This window comes from Notamacropus eugenii, chromosome 2, assembly GCF_028372415.1.
Source record: "Notamacropus eugenii isolate mMacEug1 chromosome 2, mMacEug1.pri_v2, whole genome shotgun sequence".
Lineage (NCBI taxonomy): Eukaryota > Metazoa > Chordata > Mammalia > Diprotodontia > Macropodidae > Notamacropus > Notamacropus eugenii.
The window spans coordinates 70,185,591-70,207,341 of record NC_092873.1 but is presented as its reverse complement, the minus strand read 5'-3'; the positions used below and the strand labels follow the sequence as shown (position 1 = coordinate 70,207,341).

Below are 21,751 nucleotides of genomic sequence, written 5' to 3'. Positions count from 1 at the left end.
CCTTGAGAGTGTCCTTGTATTGCTACTTCTGACCACTATGTGATTGCCCTCCCCATGTGAGTTCTCCATAATATAGTTTTTTTGGCAAGCATACATTTTGCATTTGAACAATGCGGCCAGCCAGAGTTATGTTCTCTGAAGCACAGTTTGAATGCTTGGCAATTTACTCCAAGCAAGGACCTCAGTGTCTTGTACCTTATCCCCCCAGGTGATCCTCAGAATCTTCCTAAGACAGTTCAAATGGAAATGATTTAGTTTCCTGGCATGACGCTGCTAGACTGTCCCTGTTTCACAAGCATAAAACAATATCAGCACAACAGTTCTGTGGACCTTCAGTTTGATAGTCTAATAATTCTTCTCTCTCAAACTTTCCTTCAGAGTCTCCCAAACACTAAGCTAGATCTGACAATGTGTGCGTCAACTTAATTGTCAATGTGTACATCCCTGGAAAGTATACTACCAAGGTAAGTGAACTTATCTACAGAATTCAAAACTTCTCAATTTGTTGTAACCAAAGTTTCCATGTACGGATGGTGTGGTGGTGGCTGATGGAGCACCTGTGTTTTCTTGGTGTTAATTATTAGCCCAAAATTAGCACAGGCAGCAGAGAACTGATTCATACTTTGTTGCATCTCCACTTCAGAGGCTGCACTGAGTGCATAATCATCTACAAACAGAAAATCATGCACCAACACTCTCTCCACTTTGGTCTTGGCTTGTAGCCTTTTCAAATTGAAGAACTTATCATCAGTATGGTAGTTGACCTTGATGCCATGTTCATTGTCATTGAAAGCATTTGACAACATGGCTGAAAACATCATGCTAAAAATCATGGGAGCAAGCACACAGCCCTGTTTCACTCCATTGGTGACTAGGAAGGCACAAGAGCATTGTTCACTATCCAGAATCCAGGCAAGCATGCCATCATGAAATTGACGTACAATGCTGATGAACTTCTCCAGGCAACCAAATTTTGACATAATTTTCCACAGGCCCTCATGATTAACAGTGTCAAAGGCCTTGGTCAGATCTACAAACATTGTGTACAGACCTCTGTTTTGCTCCTGGCATTTCTTCTGGAGGTGTCAAGCAGCAAACATATTGACTATTCCTCGACCCTTTCTGAAACCACACTGGCTCTCAGGTATATGACCATTTTCCAGGTGAAGGATCAGCCTATTAAGGAGGACTCTAGCAAGAATTTTGCCAGCAATGACTAAGAGAGACCCTCCAGTGATTGTTGCAGGACAATCTATTCCCTTTATCTTTATAAAGATGGACAATGGAGGCATCCTTGAACTCCTGGGGGATAGCTTCCTCTTGACATATAACCTGGAATATTTCAGTCAGCTTTTGTATGAGCAATGGTCTCCCTACCTTGTAAATCTCAGCTGGAATAGAATCAGCACCAGGTGCTTTGCCACATGAAAGGAACCTAATGGCCCTCAAAACCTCTTCTTCAGTTGGAAGTTGAGCTAAGGAGGGATTGACTTCAACCTGAGATAAACGGTCAATGGCCTCAGCATTGATTGATGATGGTCTGTTGAGAGCACCATGGAAGCATTCAGCCCATCTCTCTAGGATCATGTCCTTATCACTGTGGCTCCATCAGCACTGAGTAATTGTGATGCACCATAGGTTTTAGGTCCATAAATTGCTTTCAGAGAATCATAAAAATGCTTTGGATTGGTACTATCAGCATAAAACTGAATTTCACCTGCCTTCTTATTGAGCCAGGAATCCTGCCTCCCTCTAAGATTTGCTTATACTTTGCTTTTGACGGAATTAAATGCTGCCTTCTTAGAGGTGGATGAACTATCCTGCTAATAAACTGTTGGTGGAGATGTGAACAGGTCCGACCACTCTGGTGAACAACTTAGAACTAGGCCCAAGAGCTGTAAAACCAGGCATACCCTTTGATCAAGCATTACCACTACTGGGTCTGTATCTCAGAGATCAAAGAAAAAGGAGAAGGACCTGTATGTAAAAAAATATATAGCAGTTCTTTGTGTGGCAGCAAAGAATTGGAAATCAACACACATGTACAAAAATATTTATAGCAGCTCTCTTTGTGGTATCCAAGAACTGAAAATCGAGGGAATGCCCATCAACTGGGGGATGGCTGAACAAATTGTGGTACATGAACGTAATGGAATACTATTGTGTTATAAGAAATGACGAACAGGAAGACTTCAGAGAGGCCTGGGAAGACTTATATGAACTGATGCTGAATGAAAGAAGCAGAACCAGAACATTGTACACAGTAACAACCACAGTGTGCGAGGAATTTTTATGGTAGACTTAGCCCTTCACAGCACTACAAGGATCTAAAACATTCCCAAAGGACTCGAGGCAAAATGCCTACATCCAGAGAAAGAGCTATGGAATCAGAACACAGAATGAAGCAGAATATTTTTTCTTGTGTTGTGTTTTGGTTTGTTTTTTCTCATGGTTTCTCCCATTCATTTTAATTCTTCCATGCAACATGACTAATGTGAAAATGTGTTTAATAAGAATGTATGTGTAGAACCCATATAAGATTGCACCCCGTCTCGAGGAGGGAGAGGTGAGGGAGGGGGAGAAAATCTAAGACTAATGGAAGTGATTGTAGAAAACTGAAAACAAATTAATTTTAAATGATGAGTAAGGTGGTTTAAGAAAAAATCTAGGAAGACTTACATGAATTGATGCAGAATGAAGTAAGCAGAAACAGGAGATATTGTGCACAGCAACAGCAATTCTGTAGTGATGATCACCTATGAAAGACTTGGTTACTTTGATCAATACAATGTATTGAGACAATCCCAAAGGAATGATGAAAAAAATGTTCTCCACTTGCAGACAGAGAGAGCTGATGAACTGAGTGTATGTGGAATTCTCTTTTCTCTCTCATAATGTGACTAATATGGAAATGTTCTGCATGATTTCACATAAATAATTGATACCATGTTGCTTGCCTTCTCAGTGAATGGGGGAGATGTGGGAGAGAGAGAATTTGGAACTCCACTCTTAAAAAGAAAAGATTAACAATAATAACAAATTAAAACTTGCCCATTCTGAGGCCATCCCCGGGCTCCCTGTCATCCAGGCTCACAGCCTTGGTGCTGTCCCTCAGCACTCACCACATATTCAGCCAGCTGTCAAAGTTCGCTATTTCTTTACACCATCTCTTACATATTCAACACCCTGAGGCAGGTCCTCATCACCTCATGCCTGGACCAGCTCCTGCGGGGGGAAGCGGGGGGTTGTTTCTCCCAACTTCAGCCCGTCCTCCACTTGGCTGCCAAAGTGGTTTTCCTGAGACACACACCTGACCATACGGCCCCTTCCTTCTCCCCGCTTTTGGGACCTACACACTTGTTACCTTCAGGTTCAATGTCGAGTCCTTTGTTTGGCATTGAAAATCTGACAATTTCGTCCTTTCCTGCCCCCACATTCCCCAATCACACCTTGCACTCTATCTCCTGTCTAGGTACCTTGAAAGCTTTCCTTCTCAACTCCATTCCTCCCGTCCTCCCCTGCTCCCAGTTTTTAAGTCCTCTCCCCCACTCCATAAAATTGTCTGTATGTTGTCTCCCCAAGAGAGCAGTACAAATTTCTTGGGGGGAGGAAATGGTGTTTTTGCCTTTCTTTGCATCCCTGATGCTCAGCACATAGTAGGTGCTTGACAGATGCTTAGCCAAGTGTCTTGTTGACTGGGGAACTGCCTGAGCAAGGCCAGCCACCAAAACCAAGAGGAGGTGTATTGCATGTTATGAAGGAACAGCCAATAGGGCAGGTTGGCCTTGGCTGAACCAGTGTGTGTGAAGGGGAGTCCCATCTCGTAAGGCTAGAAAGGGACACTCGGGTCAGCTTGGGAGGGACTTGAGGAGCAGATGGAGAAGAGGGTTTGAATAACCACCCTGGGGCCCCAAATCACTCAGACAGGGAGGGAGTTGGTTAATCAGGAGGGAGGTCTTCTGGGTTGTCACTAACACCATGGACAGCTTTTCTCTCCTCTTCCTGCTGGGTAGGGGTGGCGGGGAGGGGACTGCATTAACAGGCATGGTGGTGAGTAGGCCCAGTCCAACACAGCCTTTGAACACAACAGGGTGCATTCATTTCTTGGCTGCCATGTCCATACCCTGTTGACCCATACTGAACATACTTGTAGTCCATCCACAATTCCCAGGGCTTTTCAGATAAACTGCCCCCTTCTGGTACTTGTGAATTCCCTTTTGATCCCAGAGGCAAGTTTATTCATCCTCATGGAATTTCATCTCCTTGGACTCTGCCTGTCATGCAATTAGCTTCCCTCCCAGCATAGAAAGGCCATCTCCAGCCTAAGGATGGATGACCACTTCTCATTCCAAACAGGGCCAACCAGAGATCCCCATGGCACCCCCTTGAATAGAGCCCAAGAGAGGTAGAGGCCATCAGGGCGTGTGGCAAGGGATTGCAGGGTTGATGTAGGTAAAGGGAAGGTCTAGTTACAAAGATATAGGTTTTCAATAAATGTGCTTACTGGAGAGAGGATTCTGGTTTCTTAGGGCTGGGGAGACCTATGAGAAAGAATCAAAGGGACAGAGGTATAGGAGACGCAGGGCACAGGTTGACAAAAGGAGGAGTCCAGGCACTTAGGCACTGCCACCATTTACTTTCCTTCCCTGTAAGCTGGGAGTCAAGGGAGCATCTACCTGTCAATGTCGTTTTGAGGATCAGATATCTACAGAGCTTATCACAGCACCTGGCACCTCTCAGGAATGGAAATGCTCTACAATTCATCCCATGAGCTGGAAAATCCACATAAAAAATTTTTGGCCTTCCCTTTGTACCAGAAAGTCTGATTTCTTTTCTTTTATGGGGTGTTTGTGGCGCCTTCTTACAAAATTTGGGTTATTTGCTCATAGGCCCTGGGTCGTCTGCTAGCCTTTGCCTGTCTGCAGCTTCTGCAAAACTCCCCCCAGGTTTCCATTTAATTTCTTATGCCAACCCTCAATATATGGAAACCTTGACGGGGAAAGTCACTGTAGAATGGATGTGCATGCTCACTTGTCCCTCCAGGGCTTTCATTTTCCTGCCAGAATTGTACCTGAAACCCTGTGGTCCTGTCCATGTGGCTCCTTCCCACAACCAGGTTCCTGTGTTCCTGTTTTTTGGCAAGCCTGTCCCAGCCTCCCACCTACCTAGGGTCTCCTTTTAGAATCATCTTCCCCTTTAGACCAGGAGTACCTTGAGAGAAGAGCCTGGGGTCAACCTTTCTTTTGTCTTCCTGCTGTTGCCAAGTTGGATCCAAAGTCCTGGCCCAGGGCCATCTCCACACCAGACACATTGTGTCATCCCAGGCCTCACTGGCCAAGCATCAACTACACGTACATACGCATATAACACAGAAACCATCACAGGTTAAGACAAAATTACAATATATCTTTTTATTTGAAATTCCCAACATTTAAGGCACTCACAAGAGTGAAGACATTAGCCTGTGGCTAAAGGCTGGTCTTGGTATAGAAATAGAATAGAAATATAGCAGATAGACTTTAAAAATCTGGGCTCTCTAGGTAACAAAGGGCTAAATGCGTGCCAGTAATCACAGGGATACTTGACAGGCCTTCCAAAGTGGGTTCTTCTTGCCATGTCTAGTCCAGCACTAAGGAGGCATTAGGCAGTCGGCTTGTCACAGTGCTGCTCTAGAAGCCCATTCCCCACTCCCAGCCCCATGCTCAATGAATCCATGGGCAAGGACACTGTTGAACTCCTTGCTCAGAACGCCAAGTAATTTAGGGAAGAAAGATTCAAGCCAAAGACAGTTTCTTGACGGCCAAGATTTTCAGTGTAGAAAGGTTAATTCACAGTAAGGCCATTACATATATCATTAAAAAAGTGTTTTTAAAAAGAGTGCAAGAATAACTTTCAACATTGCTGAAGTCTAAAAGCAGCTTTGGGTTACAATGTATGCTAACTTGGCGGGGGGGGGGGGGGGGGAAGGAAGTATCTTCTGCCTTCTCCACAGCAGAATGGGAGTGCAACATTGGAATCCTTCTCCACTTTGACCTTCCAGTGCCCAGTCTGGCCTCAACAGGCTGCCAGAATGGTCAGGAGCAGGCCCAGCACACTCCTCCTGAGACCATGTGCCACATTCCCCCTTAAATACTGGGCGTCTCCACCACAGACAGATGTGAGCAGCAGTCTTTGTAATGGGATGGCCAGATGGCCTAGGGAACCCCTGCTTATCTATCCAAGGTCGTTGTTCCCCTCCCAGAGACCCCAGTTGGCTCTGCTCCCCAGGCAGGAACCAGTGGCCTGGGCCCACACCCCAACAGCTCAGGGCACGGCCCATTACCACTGGGGCTACAAGGGAGCAGATGCCACTCAGAACCAGCTGCATTTGTTAAAAACAGAAGGACATGTAAAAAAAAAAAAAACCATAAAAAATTCTCTGATTCTGGTTGACTTTTCCAAAGCTCTCTTTCCACCATATTTCAGAAGAGCAACAACCCACGCCCGCAGACAGTGGCTTCTTTTGGGGGTGAACAAAAGACATTTTCCCAAAGCACTCTCAATAACAGAGCTCTGGTCAGGAAGGCCTGCTCAAGACACAGAGGAGAGGATGACTGGGGAGGGGCGAGACAGGCCAGTGAGAGCAGCAGTGTCTTTCCCTGCCCAGGCAACTCTTGCAGTTGCGGCTGAGCCGACAAAGGGGGAGGACAGCTTTGAGTCTCTGTTGTCAGAAGCATGACTGGGATCCAAGAAGCATCCACTGGACCAAGGAGAAGGACTTCTCTTGTTGGAATGTTTTACTGACTAGAATAATTCATCAGGGATTAGAGTTTGAACATAAGGCTCTTTACTGAAAACATCAGATTAGTGAAAGATGTGCATGTGATTTCTGAGCAGCCACGCCCCCTCAGAGGAGGTTCAGCCGCCAGCGGCCAAGCAGGGAGCTCCACGGAGGGCTAGTTCTCAAATCTGGCATAAGGGTTCTGTTCTTTAAACAGCCCTGAAAAGAACAGATTAAATTGACAACCAAGTCACCAAATGGGAAAACTGAAAGGACATGAACTCACTTCAATAGGATTTCTTGAGTCTGAGGATTTCCTCTGGCCACAAACCAAATGGATTGGGAAGGAGCGAAGGCAAGACTCACAAAATTCTCATTTCCCAAAAAGTTTAACCCCAAAATATGACCGCTCACAAATCTACACAAGATGGAGGAAAGTGAGCAAGCTGAGGAATAAAGGAGACTAGAGTCTCAAAGAGTTTAGTCACTAAGCACTATTGATTAGAGAAAAGCAAATTATAACAACTGAGATACCATCTCATACCTAGCAGATTGACGAACAATGACAAAACAAGAAGATGATAAATGTTGGAAAATTGGAATGTGTTGCTGGTGGAGTTGTGAACTGATCCGACCCTTCTAAAGAGCAATTTGGAACTATGCCCAAAGGGCTACAAAAATGTGCATACCCTTTAACCCAGCAATACCACTTCTAGGGCTCTATTCCAAAGAGATCATAAAAATGGGAATAGGACCCACATGTATAAAAATATTTACAACAGCTCTGTTTGTGGTGGCCAGAAGTGGAGGGGATGCCCATCCGTTGGGGAACAGCTTAACAAGTTGTGGTATATGAATGCAATGGAATAATATGAAATGATGAACAGGTAGACGAGAAAAACCTGGAAAGACTTATAGGAGCTGATGTGGAGTGAGTCACAAAGTGTGACAACTAACTCTGACAGACTTAAATCTTCTCAGCAATGCAAGAATCTAACACAACTCCCAAGGACTCACCGCGTCCAGAGAAAGAAGGACAGAGTCTGAATGCAGACAGAAGTAGACTATCTGCTCTCTTTTTTGCTGTTATTCTTTCTCATGGCTCCTCTTCCATTGGTTCTAATTCTTTACAACATGAGGAACGCAAAAATTTAAACAAAATCTAACCCACAAAAAAAGACCCCAAGTCAGTCCCATAGACTCGGAATGTTATACTACTGTGAAGAGGAAGAGGTTGGGCAAGGTCCCTGGGGCAAGTGTGGCAGTCAGTGGGAAATGACCATCTTGGAACAAACTTCTGGTTCTGCTCCCAGATATTTGGACTCTAAAGCAGACTCCGATTATTTCTTGTAACTTAAGTAGCAATGTGGAGATGAGATGGGGGAGGTACTCTTATCACTCAGACTGAATATATCACAAGTCATCTTGGACGTGGATGGTTTTTTCTAATTTCTATTCATAAAAACTTTGAGTGAAAAAAAAGAAATATTTAGTCACTTTGATCCCAGGTGAGCAGCCCTTGCAGGATATCCGCACCACCCTTCTGGGGCATAAGCCAACAACTGGGACCTCTACAAAAGGGGGAGGGGAGGGAGGTGGAGCAGGACTGGGGAAGCCAAGGGGACAGAGGGGACAAGGACCTGGTGCTGTGCCCTGTCACACAGAGGAAAGCTGAAGGAACACATCTGAGAGGTGCCAGGGGACGGATGAACTGGGGACTGGGAATCAGGGTCTCATCCTGCCTGACTCAGAGCCAGAGCTGCCCAGACATGGCCTAGAAAGGGAAACGATCCTGAGTCCACAAGGGGCCCAAATAGGTGACATTCCCCAGCTCAGACAGGGCCCAGGTGGGAGACGTAGACGTTCCTGAGCTCAGACAGGACTAGTAGGGAGATGTTCCTGAGCCCAGAGAGGGCCAGCGGGAAATCATTCCCTCTCCCACACAGGGCCTATATAGGCAACATTCCCCAGCCCACACAGGGCCCAGACAGGGAGATGAAGATGTCCCTGAGCCCAGACGGCACCCAGTTAGTGATATTCCTCAGCCTAGATGGGGCTCAGGCAGGGAGAAGTTCCTGAGCCCAGACAGGGTTCATATAGGTGACATTCCCCAGCCCACACAGGGCCCAGGTGGGAGATGTAGACATTCTTAAACCCAAGCAGGGACAGTGGGGAGAAGACGTTCCTGAGCCCAGATAGGGCCAGCAGGAAAACATTCCCTACCCCAGATGGGGAGACCCTGAGTCCATATGGGGCCTGTAGAGGCAACATTCCCCAGCCCAGACGGGGCAGCAGGGAGATGTTCCTGAGCTCAGATGGGGAGACAGAGACATTCCTGAGCCCACATGAGGCCCAGACAGGAGGATGTTCCCAAGCACAGATGGCGCCAGTGAGGAGATGCTCCTGAGCCCAGAAAAGGCCAAGCCCAGACGGGGCTCAGACAGGAAAAAGTTCCTGAGCCCAGGCAGGGCCTATATAGGCGATATTCCCCAGCTCAGACAGGGCCCAGGCAGGAGACGTAGACATTCCTGAGCCCAGACAGTGCCAGTGGGGAGATGTTCCCAAGCCCAGATGGGGCCACTGGGGAGACGTTCCTGAGCCCAGATGGGGCCCAGGCACAGATATGTTCCCGAGCCCAGACAGCACCCAGCTGGTGACATTTCCCAACTCAGAGAGGGCCCAGGAGGGAGACATAGACATTCCTGAGCAGGCAGGGTCAGTGGGAATATGTTCCTAAACCCAGATGGGGCCCATATAGGTGATGTTCCTGAGCCCAGAGAGAGTCAGCAGGAAAACGTTCCCAAGCCCAGATGGGGCCCAGATTGTGAAATCTTCCTGAGTCCACACGGGGCCCATGTAGGCAACATTTCCCAGATCACACAGGGCTCAGGTGGGGAGATGTTCCCAACACCAGACAGGGTTGGCACGGAGACATTCCTGAGTCCAAATGGGGCCAGTGGAGAGATGGAGACATTCCCAAACCCGAGATGGGGCCAGTGGGGTAACAATCCTGAGCCCAGATGGGGCTCAAACAAGGGAGACATTCGCCAGCCCCAGGAGCACTCTACGGAGGGCTCACCAGTTAGTCACAGGGCACTGACTCCAAGACATGCATGAATCAGTGGACAACAGAAAAACTTAAAGTGGGTCTCACCATATTTTTTTCTGATTTCTTCATGTCTGGACTTCATCTCTGCTCTCCTACAAAAGGAAGGAAATCCAGGTTTGCATAAAGCTTCCCAATATAGGGGAGTGGACCCCCCCCACCCCCATGGCCTTCCGTTTCCCTGGGTCCAATCTCACCAGCTGGCCAGCCGCAGTGGACACCTGCCCACCTACTCGCCACCCAGTACCCCTTAAAAAGGGGCCTTCATTTCCCCAAGAGGCCCAAGACTTCAGTTTCTGAATGTCCAATGAACAGGGAAGAGAGAAAGAGAGAGTGATCAAAGGCATGAACAAGTGAATGAGAGCCACCAGGATGGTCAGGCCCTCAGGACAGCTGGAGATCTCAATGTCCCATCTGACTGACAGGGCTCTCGGCCTTTCTCCCAGTCAGCTGTCCAGTCTTGTGGACACTAAGTCAGGACTTCACCCATTCCATGAGAGCCTTGGGGCTGGCATCTCCCTGCAGTGTCCCAAGTTCAACTAAGGATCCCTCAGTGGTTGTTCAAAGACTCTGAGACAGAAGGCAGATATCTTAGTTTGGCCAACACTTTCTTTCTGGGACTCTGGGCACACCCAGGCTGGATGTTGGCTCCAAGTACCTGTGCCCGGGTCTTTCTTCGAGTTTACCTCCTACAACATTCCCCCTAGCAAGTCGTCAGTTCCCCCTTTCCTGGCCCCATACCCCTCACTCTGTGGCCTCCTCTCAGCTTGGGCCTTGGACTCCAGGATGAGGGACAGGACCTTACAAATACTGGAGGCTAAAGAGAAGTGAATTGTTTGGATCCAGCACAAATCTTGGCACAGAGACCAAGGTCTGAATGAGAGCTGTCTGTGGTACTGTGTAGAAGCCCAACCCTGGGGGACCCTGTCCCTGCATCAGGGACCCCTTACCTTTCTTCTTGCCTCACTTTCCTCTCTTCTCTCTCTCTAGCAACACGCTCCTCCTCCTTGTCTGACCTGCCAAAACCAAGAGAGAGAGCTGGTCACTGGTTGGCAGCCACATCCTAGCCCCAGCCCCAGAGAATCTACCCAAGACGCCCTTTGCCCCACAGGTCCCCCCCAACACTCACCTGTGGTTCCTCCTTTTCCTACAGCAGCAGCAGCAGCAGATGGTGATGCCTAGGAGGAGCGCGCCTCCCACCACTGACATGGCTATGATCAGGGCTTCGAAGTTCACTATGGACACATGGATGGGAAAAGTGAAACTGGCTCCAAGGCGGTGTGCCCATGACCGACTTGGGAGACACTCTGATCTGGACCAGAGCCTAGCCTGGGGTCTCTCCAACCCACCACAACTGCTCCTGGTTCTCCTCTCTACAGGACCAACTATGCCTCCACTCCCCCTCTCCCTGTAGGACCCCACTAGACCCTATCTTTCCTTCAACACAGACTCATGGAGCTGCCCCTGCAAGCTAGTATGCGGTCTCAGCACCTGACCAAAGCAGCTCTCCCCAAAAGTGGTGCCACATCTGAAGGTCCTCTCCCATCTTCATTCTTGCTGAGCTCTCTGCTACTACACATTGCCTCTGGCTGGTCGTTCTCACTCTCCTTGGCCAAAACATCGGATACCACACCCCTGGCCTGTGGGCATGCCCAAGAGCACTGGCCTGGGTGGCCAGGCCCACTTTCCTGGGCTTAAGCATCCTCCCCATGTGGAGGACCTGAGAGAGAGAGTTCTAGCTAGATGTCATGCAGACATTCCAAACGCAACATGTTGGAAACTAATCTCAGTATCTTTTCCCCAAAACCTACCCTTCTTTTGGACATTCCTTTTTGCTGGAGGTCACTGGCCTTTATTCCCCAAACCAGTACAGCACCAAGCATTGTCTAGACAATTCTCTCAAGGTCCTCTCTTCTCATGTGGCCACTCCCCTCTCGAATCACCTGCCATGCACAGGGGCTGCCCAGACCACGGCCTTGCTGTTCAGACCGAGAGCAGCTCCATCTTTTTATCCTTTATCCAGGATAAAAGACATAGCTCTGTGGCACTTACAACCCTCCCCACCTGAATTCAGAGCAGGTAGCTGGTGTTCAGGTGCAAGGCTATCAGCCCAGAGGGAGAGAGATCCTAAGGGTCCGATGGGGTACCCATTCACTGGCTGGGTCCCTCAGGCCACCCCCATTTCTTGCAACAGGCTTTTCCTTTAGATAAATAAATTCAGCAAAAACCCTTTCTAAGTCTACTCACCAGGATCAATCCATTGTGCGAGGAGTGTCTCCTTTTACTAGGTGAGGTTTACCCATTTACCCACAAGGAAGGTTGGCCTATGCACCCTCCCGGGGGTCTCCAACATATACTATTTTATAAGAGGCAGTGGGCACAGTGTAAAGAATGCATTTCACTTAGCAACAAGCACTACTGAAAAGTCAATCATTTCAAAATGCCCAGTTTCTAAATGATTTCTCTGTATCTATCTAAAGCGTGGCACGTCCTGTGTGGACACAGACCACACATCCTCTGATGTTGTGATAGGGCCCAGATCCACCCATGTGGGTGCAGAGATGGAAGGTAGGGCCAGGAAAGGTCTGGGGCCTTTGGGAAAGACCAGAATGTGGCATTTCTACTGCATCTGCACACCTATTCTAATGGCACCTGCTCTCTGGATAGAAGGCGCTAAAGGCAGCAGCAGCTTAGGACCAGGGACACTGGTCACAGGACCTCGGACAACTGGCCTTTCTTTAAAAAAGGCCAAGCACAGAAATCTAGGCCCCTGAGGTTAAATGAGCCATCTGTGACTTCTCTGTTCTGATCTGACTTACATGTCCACTCCTATTGCCAATGACCCCACACTCTAAGAAAAAGAAGTAGCCATGGGACTTCCTCCTTCCTCCAAGGCCTGGAGTCACAAGATTGAGGTTACTGCCTGCATGGTCTTGAGCCAATCTCTTCTCTGGCCTCAGTTTCCTTTCCCGTAAAAATGAAAAGGCTGGGCCAGATGGCAGTAACTCGGGATCTAAGCCCCTATCAGGATGGACTTTGGCCACCAGTTTCTTTCCTTATGTCCTCACCTCCTTGCCAACCCCTCAAGAGGCAGGTGTCTGGCCTGGGACCCTAAATCCAGGGCTTTCTTTGGCCTCTTGGGACTTCGAGGGACTGAACAATAACCTCTAGTTGAATACAGCTTTGCCCCCATACAGCTGTCCTAGCTGTTCCACCAATACCTCTTCAGCCCCTTAGCCTTTCAGAGTTGAGAGCTGCCCCTCAAGACAGAGATGCCCTCTGGGAAGGCGCCATCACAGGAACCACCCAGGAAAGTCAACATTTTCATCTGTTTTGCTTCCTAGCCTGCCAATTTAGCTGGCAAGGTCTACAAGGCCCACAGGGCTGGGCCTCAAGATCTGATTCTGGTCAGCACTGAATTCACCAACCGATTCCATTCATCAATCACTCATTCAACAAGCAGGGACTGAGACCTTCTTGTATACATGGTACTCCATTAGACATGATGGCATGAAGGTCAAAGGTAACAGCACTGTCCCCACTTTGGAAATGCTCCTGGGGAGTCAAGGCCGAAACAAGGGCAGTTACGGATGGCACCAGGTTAAGGCCCAACTTTCACCATGGCCAAGAGGAAGCCTGGAAGCAAGGAACCAAGCAGTTAGTATGTCTGCAGTCAGGGGCATGACACAGGGAGAAGGGTGAGGGTGCTGGGGACAACAGCAGTGACCCAGACGGTCACAGAAAGGGCTCTGCAGGAAAAATTTTGTAAAAAGCTGATGTTTTCTATCTTCTTTCTGAAGTAACTCAGGCCAGGCCTGCTGACCAAGGGAACACAATCTCCCCTCGTGAAAAGCTGTCCAGTCCAGATCAGTCTCGAGGAGAGAAGAGCTGGCTGCTCATCACTCTCTTGGGAACGCAGGGTGACTTCTGGCAGGAAGGGGGTAGAACAATGCCAAGCAGCTTCATTTCATAAAGGAAAAGAGCAATAGCATTTCTCAAGCACCTACTAAGTGCCAGGCACTGAATCCTCACAACTACCTTGGGAGGTGAGTGCCCTGATGATGTCCATTTTTAAACCAAGACAGGCAGGGAAGGTCAAGCAGTCAGTGTCTGAAGCTAGATTTGTGCTCAAATCTTCAAGATGCCATGCCAGAGCTTTACCCACTCTGCCATGGAGAAGCCTCTACCAACCACCACCACCTTGTCAATGTCATCCTCGCTGCCTTTCCTTCTACCCTCTGGCCCCCAGTCCCAATCACTGCCACCACTGCTCTATGACCGACACCCTGGAGATCCTGAATGTGGTCACAACGGCATGGGGAGGCAGACTGCTCTTTCTAGAACCCAAGCAGAGCACCTGGGAGAAGTCATGGGGAGGCTCACTCACTGAGCCAGACCAGCAGCTAATGCACAATGAGAAGAGGAGGCCTGGCCTCGGCCTGGGGCTCCAGGGATTCTCAGGAGAGCAGGCGCCCAGTCCCACTCACTCCCCAGAGTCAGTTGAGGCACACATGAAATGGGCCAGTTTCCAGGGCATGCCCCATGAAAGGGGAGCTAGTTTTTCCTTAAAAGATTTGGAAGCCATCCTGGTTAGCTCAGGGTATAGATGTCACCTCCTCACTGCCTGAAGAGTGCTGAGTGCCTCTCTGAGGCCTGGCCATGGACCATGACCAATGCCTGGGCATGATGGACACCCAAGGCAGGGGAGCTCTCCTCAACTGAATCCGCTCCGGCATCCTCCCTCCTCATGCCCTTTTGGCTCACATCTGATGGTCTGTTCTAAGTGTCTCCCAGGGAATGAACCTGATGCCAGCCCAGCAGGCCTCCCAGACTAGTCCACCTTGAAGACAACCACAACAACCCGTGTGGGCGCTGACAGAATGAAACAGGCGAGTCGCATGCGGAGTTAGGAAGAGTCAAAGGCAGAAAGCAGGGCTCTATTCAGCGCAGACCTTTCCCTTCTTCCAAAGGGCAGGAAAGAGATAGCACGAGGTGACAACTCATCTCCAGGGGCACCCTTCTCCACCTCCATGGTGTTCTTCCTTGGCTGGGAGTTTTCCACGCAGGTATTTTCCCTTCCTCTGTCCAAACTCGTCCTTCCTGCCATAATTCCAAATTTGCATGACCGCACAGTCTATGACTTGCCAGCCTCAACCTCACTCAGTGGTCAGGAAATGCCCTGGCAGCTTTACCCTATGGGCCAGAGGCAGGCCCTTCCCCTGTCCTCTCTTTCAGGAAAAGAAAAGGCGGCTGAGCTGCTACTTCGTGGCTCTGAGAGCCAGCCAGTAAATCCCACAGCAGCGTCAGATGGGCACCAGGACCTGGCCACCTCCCCTCTGTGGCTGGCTTCCTGATGGCTTCCTGTAAGGTCCAGGGCTTCATGTGGTGGTGGTGGTGGGGAAACACGGGACAGGGAGGGGACCTGTGTGAATGCACCTTCCCTTCCTCTCCAGATCTCTCCTAAGAGCCTGCTACCTTTAGATATGTCTCATGAGGACAAAAGCTCCCGGGGCAGGGACTGTCTCTGCAAAGGCCCTTCGCTTTGGGCAGCTCTTACCCTGGCATTGCTCTGGGAACCCAGATGAGAACCCTGACCCTCACCTTCCCTGTGCACCCAGCAACACTGGGTCAGGGCTGGGGATAAGCCTAGGGGAGACTTAACATAACTAGCCTTCCAAGAACTTCCAATCCAGGAGCGAGGGGACATGAGCCATAAAGACCTCACTCCCTGGGTCCACGGGCATCCAGGAAGGCCTGAGATTCAAGACAGGAACATCTGTGGCTCCGACTATGAGACAACCACAAAAGAAGCCCCCCTGCCACCTGACTCTACTGCCTCAAACAGCCCCTGGCACCTACCACCCTATCAGCTTACAACATGGTCATTCGCTGCACCCCCCCACAATGCCCCAATCTCTTCTTCCAACTCCATCCTCCTAGATGAGGTGGCCTCTACTTGCCCAGGCAGTCCTGTTCTATTCCATCTCCACTAACTGATCTCCCCATCACCCCCCTCCCACTTGTCCCCCATCTCTCCGTCTCTACTGGCTCCTTCCCTCCTGCCTACAAACAGGCCTGTATCTCTCTCATCCTGCACCAACCCTCACTTGCCCCTCTAGTCCCTGCTGACTCTGGCCCTACAATCTTTTCTACCTTTTGTGATGAATGTCCTCAAAAAGCATGTCTACACCTGCTGCCTCCACTCTCTCTCCCCTCACTCTTTTCTTAATGCCTTACAGTCCAGCTTCAGACCCCATCATTCCACCCACCCTGCCCCCTGCACAGCGGCCAAAACCAGTGGCCTTTTCTCAGTTCTCACGCTCCTTGACCGCTGTGCAGGGGGCCACTCCCTCCTCCTGGATGCTCTCACTGCTCTAAGGCTCCTTCTGCCCTGGGTCTTCTCCTCCTTCCTCTCTGACTGCTCTTATACCCTCTATCCACAGCTGTCCCTCAGGTCCTGCCCTGGGCCCCCTTCTCCTCCCCCTAGACTGCTTCCCTTGGTGATCATCTCCTCTATGTCTATGGATTTAATGATGGCCTCCATTCAGATGATTCTCAGATGGATCTTTCCTGTCCCAAACTTTCTGACCTCCAGTCTCTCTGCCTCTCCAGCTGCCTTTCAGATGACTCCAGCTGGACGTCCAGTAGAATTAAAGTTGGTGTGTCCAAAACAGGAGTTCAACAACACCCTCCACCCAGTGTCTCAGGATCCCAACCTCGGGGCCTTCTCTCACCCCCAGACCCAACATGGTACCAGGGCCTGTTATGTCACCTCTGCAGCATCTCCCCAATACGGCCCCTTCTCTCCTCTACCCCTGCTCTGGTGCAGGCCTCTGCCACCTCCTGTCTTGACTGAGGTAGTGGCTGCTAGGGGGTGGGGTGGGGTGTCTGCCTGCCCCAAGTCTCTCCCTACTCCAGCACTAAATCATTCTCCCCAAGCCCAAGTTCAGCCCCACTCAATAAAGCTCTGCTGGGCCTTCCAAGTCCTTCATAACCCAGTGCCCTCCTCCCTCCCCACCATGTACTCTTGGATCCAGTGCCCCCAACCTTCCAGCTGCTCTGTAAACAAGCCCCTCCATCTCCATCTGCTCTGACCACTGAGCTCCTTGGCTTCCTCCAATCCCCCCTCCTCCCGGAAGCCTTCCCCACCTGCTCCTAACTCTAGGGCCTTTCCCCTTTATCCCATCCAGAGTGGTTTGCTTGTTGCCTCCCAATCTGTCTAAGCCTGAGGGCAGGGACAGTCTTCTGCATTTTTTGTCTCCCTAGCACTTAGCCCAAGGCCTGGCATGAGTAGGTGCTTAATATTTACTGACTGACCTTAGGCACCCCAAAGTGAAGAGCATTCTTCTATGTAAAGTCCTGGCCCCAGTCCTCCCACACTTCCTAGTGCTCCATGAAGGGACTTAGTGCTAGCTGCACTTGGGAGTCAGAAGATCCCCTATGACCCAGGGGAAGCTGCTTCTCCTCTCAAGCTTGCGGATGCATAGCCAAGGGCAGATGTGCCAAGCAAAGGGAGAACTTACCCCAGCACACACCCCAGCGCGCAGAGCTCAGAGGACACAGTGAGCTGGGCGGCAGGATCTTCCTGACGGGATAGTCCAGGCAGGCATTATTAGTGTAGCACCAAAAGCACTGGAACCGACAGACAGAGCATCATCCCTCTGTTCCTGGCCCCAATCAGTCCTGTCCCCACCTTGCCTTGTCTCCATGTCTTAGCCCCCATGAAGGCTCCCCTGTTCCTCACTACTTAGGCATCCCCCTCAGAGACTGGGCAGCCCAGGTCTACAATGGAACACCCCCCCCCCCTCCCCCCGCCATGTCCCAGGGGAACAGGGCCCATCTGGATCTTGTCTTGTGGGCCCTCAATCCTTAATAAAGGTCAATCAGTTCTACTGGGGAGTGAGTGCACAGGTAAAAGAGATGGAGAAGAGAAAAACAGAGGCAGGGAGGACCAATTGCAAGGACTCAGCCACTGGGGCAGGTAGGCAGCCCTGCTCCTCATCTGCACCTATTGCCCTTCACCAATCACTCCCTAGCCCCTCTCTCACTGGGTGGGGAGAAAATGGATAAAGAGAGGACAAGAAGGACAAAGGTGCCCCAGGTTTCCTCAGCCACTGTTGTGAGTGGGAGAGAGAATCATCAGAAGCAAAGCATGATATTAGGGATCAGAGATCCAGGGCTTGGACAGAACTCTAAGGCTCCTTCTGGTCAAGTGGGAGGACACAGGACTTGGGATAAGACCAGATGGGATGGTCAGTGCCATCTCAGAGTGGAGGCTTAACATGGGCTGGCAGCCTCTGCTCCTAAGCCCAGGGAGGGGGTAGCAGAGCAAGTGCCCACTTATCCAGAGGAGGGAAGGAAGCAGGAAATTGGGGCAGAAGTCTCTTTTCAAAACAGACCAATTCATTAGTGGGAAACCTGAACCACCAGTGTAACAACAGAGGCCCCAGGGCCAAGTTGGATTGAGGGACCTGAGGACATCTGTTTGGGGTACACAGAAAGATGTCTCCCATGGGCTTACTTTAAAATAATTTCCTCATTGTCCCTCCCCAAATCTCACAGAGATTCTGGGCTGATGCTGGGGAGAGGCCTATAGCATTTTGGTACCTTTGGGATGTGCCAGGATGGGTACAGACATGTGGCCTGGGCCTGGCAAAACTGGCTTGGAAGGCCTGACTCTGGGGGCTTGTGACCGCCCCACTCATCCCAGAATGATCAGATTGAGCTCTCCTTCTCTAACCCCCCCAGAGTCAGATGGGCCATCGGGATCCTCTGATGTCTACGTTTGGTCCCATCACCTTGACTGAAATCTCTTCAAAGAGGAAGCCAGTCTGTGCTGGGGACAGAACTTGCCTTGAGGCCAGGGGACCTGCCTTTGATTCTGCCTGGCTGGGGGAGTCTGGGGAAGGTCCCTGCCAGACCCAGAGTTGTAAAAGCAGGGGGTTCCTTGGGACTGCTCCCTAGGAGAGCCTAAACCGAGACAAAACAAACCCTTCCTAAGAAAAAAAACCCAGCAGTGACTGACCATCTGTCCATCCACCAACCAACAAGCACTTCTCAAAGGCTTGCTGGGCACTAGGTCCTGGAGAAGCCACATTCGAGGAGCTCACAGTCTAGCCCAGGAGTCAGAGCGTGAGTGTCAGAGTGTACGTGTGTATGTGTGAGAGGAGAGAATATGAGCATCTGTGGGGCACGCATGTGGACACAGGGAGGTTTAGGGGGCAAGGCCCCAGCAACTGAGCCAGGGAGTGGGCCGGACAGAAGACCACAAGTGGAGGAGGCAGGGTGACGTCTGGCCCAGCACACGGCGGGAAGCGAGCGCTGAGGCCCCCTCCCTCAGGCAGGCCAAGGGACTCACCGAGACGTTCTTCAGGCAGTCGGCGCAGGATCTGTTGGTACTCTCCGAGCAAGCTGGGGGGAAACAACCACGATCACCCTTCAGCCTGAAGGAACCAGGGGAGGAGCCCGACGGAGCCCTAAGATTCAGGGCCCTTCGTTTTACAGATGAGGAAACTGAGGCCCACACAGGGCTGCCTCCCAACCTGGCCCCTGCATGTCGGGGCTTTATTTTTCTCAATGAACAAAATCTATTTCCCCGCCTCCCCCACCAAGGGGAAAGAAAAGGAAAACAAAACTCCGGGGAGCCCGCTCCCTTGTGAGCCTCCAGTCCCCCCCATCTCCCCCAAACGAGCCGGGGGCAGAGATCGGGCCCAGATCTCCCCCGACTCCCGAAGGCCCAGGCCGCGGCGCGGGGACGCCGAATCCTAGTGTTCCCTCCCCCCACTCACGGAGGAACAATGGGGGTAGCGGAGGTGACGCCAACACCAGGGGAGCCAAAGGGCAGGACCGGGCGGGGTACGGAGAAAGCGCCGGGGGCCGGGCCCGCGCCGCTCCACCTCGCGCAGGCGCAGTGTGCCCCGGAAGAGTTGCGGTTCCCCAGCCTCGCACAGGCGCAGTGGGCTCGACGCCCCCCCCGCCCCGTCCCCTCCCTCGCCCAGCGCCCCCTTACCAGCGGCCGCGCTCTGGGCCGACACGGCCGGCCCGGACTGAGGCAGGAGCAGCGGCAGCAGCAGCAGCAGCGGCCCGAGCATCACGGCCCGTGTCGGGCCCCGGGGCTCCATGAGCAAGCGCTCGGCGGCCTCTGCCGCTCAAGTACTCGGACGGAGACGCGGCCACAGACGGACGCAGAATCTTCTCCCCTCTCGGTGAGCCGCGATCCCAGCTCCGGACTGAGCAAGCGCGGGGCGGGGCCGTGGGCGGGGCCTGCTCGAGCGTCACCGCGCAGGCGCCAAACCCTCCTTTGAGAGCGAGCCGGTGCCTGGGGGGTGAGGGGGGAGGGGAGCGGAGGGGCGGGGCGGGGAGGGCGGGGCTCATTCTCTGCCGCCCCCTGCGGCCTGTTCATGGGCCCAGAGCTAGCCGGCACCCTCGGGAGCACGAGGCCTCTCCCAACCTCGGTTTCCTTGTTTGTGAAATGGGGAGGCTCGGCCCAGAGGCCCCCGGGGCTGGGCGGGGCGGGGCTGGATCCTGCCTCACCTGGAGCTTGGCCCCCCATCCCCAGGGGAAGCCCTAGGCCCTGGGGGTGTCACCGAGCTCAGCCGCAGGGCTCCTGTCCTCCCATTCGGGATCATTTTCTCTGCAAACCTCAGTCTCCCAGAGTTCAGTTATCTGGATTCCGCATTAGTGAGGTTCCCCCTATCCTGATCCTCTGAGCCGAGACAACAGGGCACTGGAGATAGAACACCATGTGTTCCCCTCCTGCTTACAGAACCATCTTCTGAAGTATTGTCTACCATAAGCATTTGGAACAGGAAGGGTAGACGTAAACTTGAAAGAGATAAGATGTAGGCTCTGGAATGAAAGGTCCCCGAGGAGTTCCAGGAGCAAATCCAGCAGTTTCCAATTTAGAACAGGCCTTCGCCTCCCCCCCAGGGAAGGCAGTGGCTGGTCTGGGCCCCGGGAGTGCAGTCACTGGTGCCATCTGGGAAGGGCACCCAAGTGCCTTGTCCCTGAATGAGGAGGGGGTTGGTCCAGGTGAGTGAGCAAGGGCTCTTGGCCTTACCTTTGCTGGCCTAGCCCTCTCTGCCTGCTCCTGCCTCCAGGCAGAGCCCTGGAGCTTGTGGGGGGCACTTCCTCCCAGCCCAGAGTGCCCTGGAGGTAGCCTCAGAAAGTGTCTCTCTAGGTGAGGACACCATTGACTCTGACCTTTGGGACAGAAGTCAGCTCACCTGATGCCCTCCTTTTAGAGTTGGGGAATTGGAGGTCTAGAGCACCCCCTACCACCACAGTGCTGTCCCTCATGGATCCCCCAATTACGCCCCTATCACCTTCCCAGGTCACCTGGCTCCAAGGCACGTTGTCATATCCTATTAGATGGGATGCCTCCCTCCCCAGCAGCCTCAGTAGATCCACCCTGACCCAGACAAAGCAGGCTCAATGTGGCTTGACCTAAAATGGGATCTGCTCAGGCTGCTGGGGAGGGGGATATCACCCGGACCTGCTGACTGGGCAAGAAATAGGAACAGAACAGAGAAGAGAAGGGAGTTGCATTCATTGATCTCGAGGAAAGGGTCTTAAGGGAGGAGTGAGCATGGCCTCTAAAGCCACCCCAACCTTCTTCAGTTAAATCCAAAGGGGGGGGGGGGGGGGAGACACAACGAGCTCCAGAGCCTGTTCCACACCTCTTCTTCCTGTGGGTGAAGGGGGATGCAGGGATGCCAGGTTCACAGAATAGCCTTTTCTGGTGCCCACTTTAAAATTTAGGCTTAAGACTGACTTGGTCAGCCCAGCTCATGGTGTGGCCAGTTCCAGGTTCTTTCCTGAGCCTCAGGTCCATTCTGAACAGAATCGGAAAGGGTGGGTTGGGGGTACCTCCAGAGCTGACCCTG

General features: G+C 51.5%; 1 protein-coding gene across 1 annotated transcript; it reads right to left on the bottom strand.

The window, feature by feature from the left end:
• Nucleotides 1-5,385: 5,385 nt before the first annotated feature.
• Nucleotides 5,386-20,162, bottom strand: PTTG1IP (PTTG1 interacting protein). Its single transcript, XM_072640847.1, has 7 exons — nt 19,876-20,162; nt 19,225-19,277; nt 17,390-17,498; nt 10,996-11,101; nt 10,817-10,882; nt 9,915-9,961; nt 5,386-6,979 (listed from the first exon to the last, which is right to left on the bottom strand). Exons 1-7 carry the CDS (start codon nt 19,985-19,987, stop codon nt 6,936-6,938), a joined length of 537 nt encoding a protein of 178 aa, XP_072496948.1. The 5' UTR covers nt 19,988-20,162; the 3' UTR covers nt 5,386-6,935.
• Nucleotides 20,163-21,751: the final 1,589 nt, after the last annotated feature.